This window comes from Argiope bruennichi, chromosome 8 (assembly GCF_947563725.1).
Source record: "Argiope bruennichi chromosome 8, qqArgBrue1.1, whole genome shotgun sequence".
NCBI classification, from domain to species: domain Eukaryota; kingdom Metazoa; phylum Arthropoda; class Arachnida; order Araneae; family Araneidae; genus Argiope; species Argiope bruennichi.
The window spans coordinates 111942609-111948608 of NC_079158.1; the positions used below are offsets into that span (position 1 = coordinate 111942609).

The 6000-nt window shown below is 25.5% G+C and overlaps 1 protein-coding gene across 1 annotated transcript in view; it reads left to right on the forward strand.

Annotated features, from left to right (window-relative positions):
• The window catches only part of LOC129981896 (tetraspanin-9-like), a 122454-nt gene extending 117107 nt beyond the window's left edge, over positions 1–5347 (forward strand). Inside the window, exons 8-9 of the mRNA XM_056092940.1 lie at positions 1245–1331; positions 3975–5347. Coding sequence (XP_055948915.1) covers positions 1245–1331; positions 3975–4097 — 210 coding nt within the window. The 3' untranslated portion in view covers positions 4098–5347. The remainder of the gene's footprint in view (positions 1–1244; positions 1332–3974) is intronic.
• The last annotated feature ends 653 nt before the right edge of the window (positions 5348–6000 follow it).

Genomic DNA, 6000 nt, shown 5'->3' on the forward strand with positions numbered 1-6000 from the left:
TATATACATGATTTATTTTTAAAAAATGTATTTATCTAATTATGAAATAAAATTGGATCTGTGAAATTTTATTAATCAAAATAAAAGAATACAATAACAAAAAATATTAAATATCATGATACCAAAATATCATAATATTTAATACTTTTAAATATTACAATTATATTGGTGATATTTAACAATTTTAACTATAAAAAAAGGTTAAAATCACTATACCATATTCTAGAGAAAATGTAATTAATCAGAATTTTACTTTTCTGATCAACAAAGAAATATTTTGTATTAAAACAGGGAAAAAATAATTAGAAATCCTGAAATAAAAAGCATTTCTTTCTTAGAAATTGATGATTAACTTATAAAGATGGTCATTCATTTCAAAAAAGTTGGACATTCAAATCATTTTAATAATAATTATATGTAGTTTTCCTCTATATTATTGTGAGTAATTAGTAAAATTATAAGATTTTATTTCATATTTAATACATTAAATAATACAATTTAAATTGAAAATTTTAAAGATTTTCTAATTTAAAAAAGAGGCTTAAAATTTATTTCCTCTTTGGGAAAATAAATATAGTCAGTCTCTATTTAAAGAAGTGTCATTATTCCATAAAAAAGCCTTCATTATAAAGAAAATTTGTTAAATAGAAATTTATAAGTTAAACGACAGAAACGAGAAAAAGATCATTTTATTGGCATTAAAACATATTCAAAATTGCTTGAAAACATCGCAGAACGTTATTCTAAAAAGAAAAAAAAATTATTATATAAAAATCACCTTTCGTAATATGGAGAATAATTGACAAGTAAACGGCATTCAAATTTAAGATTCCTTAGAAAGTATATTATATAAAAAAAAAAACTTCCTTAATTGGAATACCGTTGAATGGAGACTGCTATAATTATATATGATTAGCCATATGAAAAGTTTATATAAGCTGATTATAATACTTTCTAAGAAAAATATTTATTGCTTAATTTGTTTTATCATAATAAGACAAAACACCATTTTGATTACATTAGTTGGAAATGTTAACAAAAGACAATTATATCGTTTGTCAGATAGAGGAAAAATAATCGTTTGCTTTTTTTCATTTCAATTTCCTTAAAATGAAATCAAATTTTAATTTTCTTTGTATTATGTCTAATTAAGTTTTGTAAATCTTGTCGAAGTAGTAAAGGGTTCAATTGCTTTTACAATTGGTTCAATATAAAGTTTTTTTCACCATATTTTTACATTTTAGGTCGGTTGCAAAGAGAAACTTCTTGAATGGCTTTACATCAACAAATACTATTGGATAGGCAGCTTGGGCGGACTGCTATTATTTCAAGTAAGTGTATGGATTTCAGTATAATCAGAAATTTAGTGTGATATTTTCATTAATATTAAACTGTTCTCTATAAATTTTCGTATACCATACAAATTAAAAAAATTATATCATCATCTCAATAATCAAGGCAATATATATTTAAATTTATAGCAAACATTCCATAACAATTTTTTTACACATCTTTCTGCTTCAAATGGAATTGAATCACTAACATTTTTTGAAATTAGTTAAGTGATAACTTGCATGTAAATTTTTTTGTTTTTTAAGGAAACAATTACAAAATAGTTTTTAAAAAAAATACTTTTTACTTTTTCCGCCATTTAGTATTGGTAATGAGAATCAACTCATTGGTTTCAACCAAACGATTTTGAATGAAAGTGTATATTTTGAAAGGAAGCGGATAAAATTATGGGAAATAATTTTATATTAATTATTTATATTTTAAATTATGGGAAATATTTTTATATTAATTATTTATATTATAAATTATGGGAAATATTTTTGTATTAATTATTTATATTATAAATTATGGGAAATATTTTTATATTAATTATTTATATTATAAATTATGGGAAATATTTTTATACGGAACCATTGTCTGAAGATAGGAAATTTTTTTTAAGAAACAAGTTTCTTAAGAATGTAAAAGAGATGGGATTAAGAAGAATAATTTCCTTCAAAAAGCATACCCTTTCTCTTTTCTATATTTGCCTTGAAAAAAGGCAAAATGAAATATTTGAGTGAAGTCTGATCAATACATTTCAAATCAATTCTATCCTATGTTCACATTCGATCGGGCTTACTGTTCGAACTTATAACTATGATGGTATTTAAAGGTTTATGATACCTCCTCCTCCCCAACAATCAACCCTTTATGGTGTATATGTTAAAAAGTCTTTTTTTTTTTTTTCTCTCCGAAATTATGAGTTTTTTTTTTTTCTTTTTTTTTTTAATTTAATATTTTTAATGCTTAAACAAGTTTTTTTATCAGACCGTTGGTATTTTATTTCTAAGTCTATTTTTTGGGAAAGTTCTATTGATTTTTATAATTGCGTTTACATACGTTTCAATATTATTTCTCATCTTTAATTGCTATTTCTTCAAATTCTAATCTTTGATAGAATTTTCTTATGAAAAACCTCATAATTTAAAATCTAATACAAATTTTCTGTTCAAATTTGGTATAAATAATTTCTTAATATGTTCTGTAGTTCCTGAGTTAGAGAATAAGTAATCAATTCATTTAGAAATATTCTATAGTCGTTTTAGTCCTTCACTATGTGTATAAAAAAACTGAGAACTTCAGATTATTTATCAGTGGAACCCAAATATTCAAAGATTGAATAGAAATACAGCTTTTTTTTTTCAGTTCAGAAACTATGTAATATATTTCTTAAGCTATCTGTAAAATTGTTTAAACAAATCATTTGATACACTTCTAAACTAGAAGATTTTTGTTTTATACCTCTTTTTAACGCAAAAAAAAAAGTGCCATTTTTTTTTTTTTTTTTTTTTTTTTTTTTTTCAATTTTTAAGACACTTTAGCCGTTTTCACAGATGGTTTTTCAATCTCTTTTACACAAATATTAAAAATATATAGCTATTTTCAAATGTTTTTTTAAAAAATTCATCCCAAACGTAATTACATTCCTTAAGACGTTTATTTTCTCTCCTCATCTAATGGTTTTGTGCGCGAAATAAGGAAATGTAAAAGTGATAATATTCTTAACTTCGACATCAAAGAATAGTTAGTTCAAGACCTAATTCTTTCACAAATCTGCAGAACTTCTAATTGTTTTCGTATTGACCATGCCTCCAAAATTATGAAGCTTCTTCTTTAATAGCTCTATACGAATGACAGATTTCTGATTAGATTGACAAAGCATTTGGCCAGGCCTTTGGGCTGTTGAAGGAGGGGAGGGCAAACCTAGCATTGTTGTTAAATTACTAAATTAATAAATTTAAAAAATTGAATTAATATGAAATATTCGGATAATCAAAGCACTTCATGAAGAATTATTATTCTGATTTCTAAGTGTTCCACTACATTCAATTAGGTATTTCATTATTTATAAACAATAACTATCTGCTTAAATATAATTGTATTCCTATACGAGCATTGTGCAACCCCGAATCTTAATAAACGAATAAACAAAAACGCATTTTTTAAAAAACAAAAAATTAAGCTAAAATAAATTATTAATATATTAAGTCAAAAAAAGGAATGTGTTGAAATGCAAAATTAAATTGGCTAAGTTATTAAAAGAAGAACCTCGCAATTTGCATTGCCTAGGCCCACAAAATATCTGTCACTGTCTATAGTAACATCAAATTAGAAGATTAATCTATGAAATAAAATAAAATCTCATTTCTATTGGCTAGATTATTAAAAGAAGGGCCTCTCAATGGGCACTGCTTAGGACCATAAAACATCTACAACTGCCACTGTCTATAGTAGCTTCAGAGCCGTAGGTTAATCTATCAAATAAAATAAAATAAAATTCTCTCTATCTAATTGCTTCGAGTTTAGAAGTGAATATTACACTATTACTGTTAAATTCTCTTATTTTATGTAAGAAAACCCAGCAGGCTTGTTTCTGGTAATTTCTACATTTAATTTTTTTCATTTACTCTCTGCAACAGGTGATTAGCGTCCTTTTTGCTGTGTACCTCATCAATCAGCTCGGCCGTTCCCGCCGATCTTCTTCGGAATCGTTAGACGTGGACATCGATCCGATGCATCACCACCCACAACCCTACTTTTGACTAGTGCCCACTTGGCAAGACGTTGGACTCACTGGATATCAGTACAAATACTGAACAGAAATACTGCGTACAAGAAGGAGAATGGGGCACGGTAGACATCCCCTGTGGCAGCAAACAATTCAATCTGCAACCTGTCTTTGCATCCCCATGTTCCTTTTAGAGAAGGTTTTAACCACATTTTAAAGTTTGCGACACATTTTCGAACTTTTACGGTCCCAGTGCTAGCATGTTATTAGAACTGAACCCAACAAATTATACATGTTGGCACTCTTCTGTTTGTATTCAGATGAATAATTTAAAAATTAAGAAGACGAATTTCGGAACTCTTAAATTTATTTTCTATTAATATTTAATATTATATTGAGTATCCAAGGAATATTTGTAATTGACCACATTATTCCATGTTCAATTGAAAGAATTTGTTGGTAGTCATATCTGTGACAGATTGGCAAATGTTTGGAATTGATTGCTGAAGTCTTCAACATTCCAAAGCAATCAAATATTTAATGATTCTTGAATATTAAAAAAAATCTATTTAAAAAATCAAACGAGAGAATAATAAGTCACAAAATTTCAAAATCCAAAACATTTTTTTTTTTTTTTCCTCTAAAAAAATGGGAACTGGTATTCTAAGCAACTGACTGCTTCAAAAACTTTTATGCTGTATTGAAACAGGAGATGATCATGCCAAAATGTATTGCTGATAAAAGTGTTTCAAATAGAATTGTAAGAAAGAAGATTTCAAGGCAACATATTTAACTATAAACAGTCTTATATCTGTATGGCCTATAAAATGAAACGGTTATAAAATACCATAAACAGCTATGGATCTAATGAAAAATGTTTCATTACGGACAGCACACTGACTTTTACTGAGTGTCGCAGAATAAGAATCGCAGATTATTCACAATTAAAACTGTTATTTTAATGCATTGAAGCTTCCATTTGTCTTTTATCTGGTACGATGCTTCCATTTGTGAAGTTCTACAAAATTGGCCAGTAATGTTCATCTATATTACACTATTTTAATGCAAATGATTATATAAAATAAACTATGAAATTCATCTGAAATTTGCATAAAAGAAATGTTTTTCTCTGATTTTCTTCATTTATCTTTACAAGTCAAGATTTTATAAAAGCAGAACTGTATTCATAAATTAAGGCAAATTTGAAAATCATGTTTTGAATGCATTTTGTATGAATGCACTATAGAATTTGGAAATTTTATTCTTTATCTTCAACCATCGAATAATTATACACATTTATTAAGAATTTTAAAGAAAAAGAATAAAAGAAATTTTTAATCATTTTGAATGTTTTTGTAAATTATTCATTAATATAATGTTCTATAGTTTATTTCTAAAACTATGAATTTCATAAAAATTCTCTAGATGTTTTTTTATGTGCTCTTTATATATATGTATATTTGCACATCACATTATGACATTGACTCTCAACATCTCATACTTCTAATGTTACACAATTTTTTTCTTTGAAATTTAAAACTTTTCTATTAATTAATAGAATATTTTTGCATTAATTATATGTTTTCTTCTTTATTATTTATATGTAATAAACATTCACATTTTGATTAGTAGAAGAATTTTTTAGGAATTTGTTATCAATTTACTTTTTTATCTTAAAATTTGGAATTTTTTCAAATATGTATATTTTATATGGCAGTACAGAAATTCATTGCTTGAAAAAAAAAAAGTACAAATTGATTTAGTATGTTTTATAAAATTTCTTAATCAAATGCTTGTGTTTCTTGGAATTCTCAAGAGTTTTAAAAAAATCTTTTTACCCTTTTAACTTTTGCACATGTTTTAAAATATTTCTCCATATTTTTATTTATGAAATAAAAAGCAGTACAAAAATTGGAAATTAGAGAAAAAAAAAATGA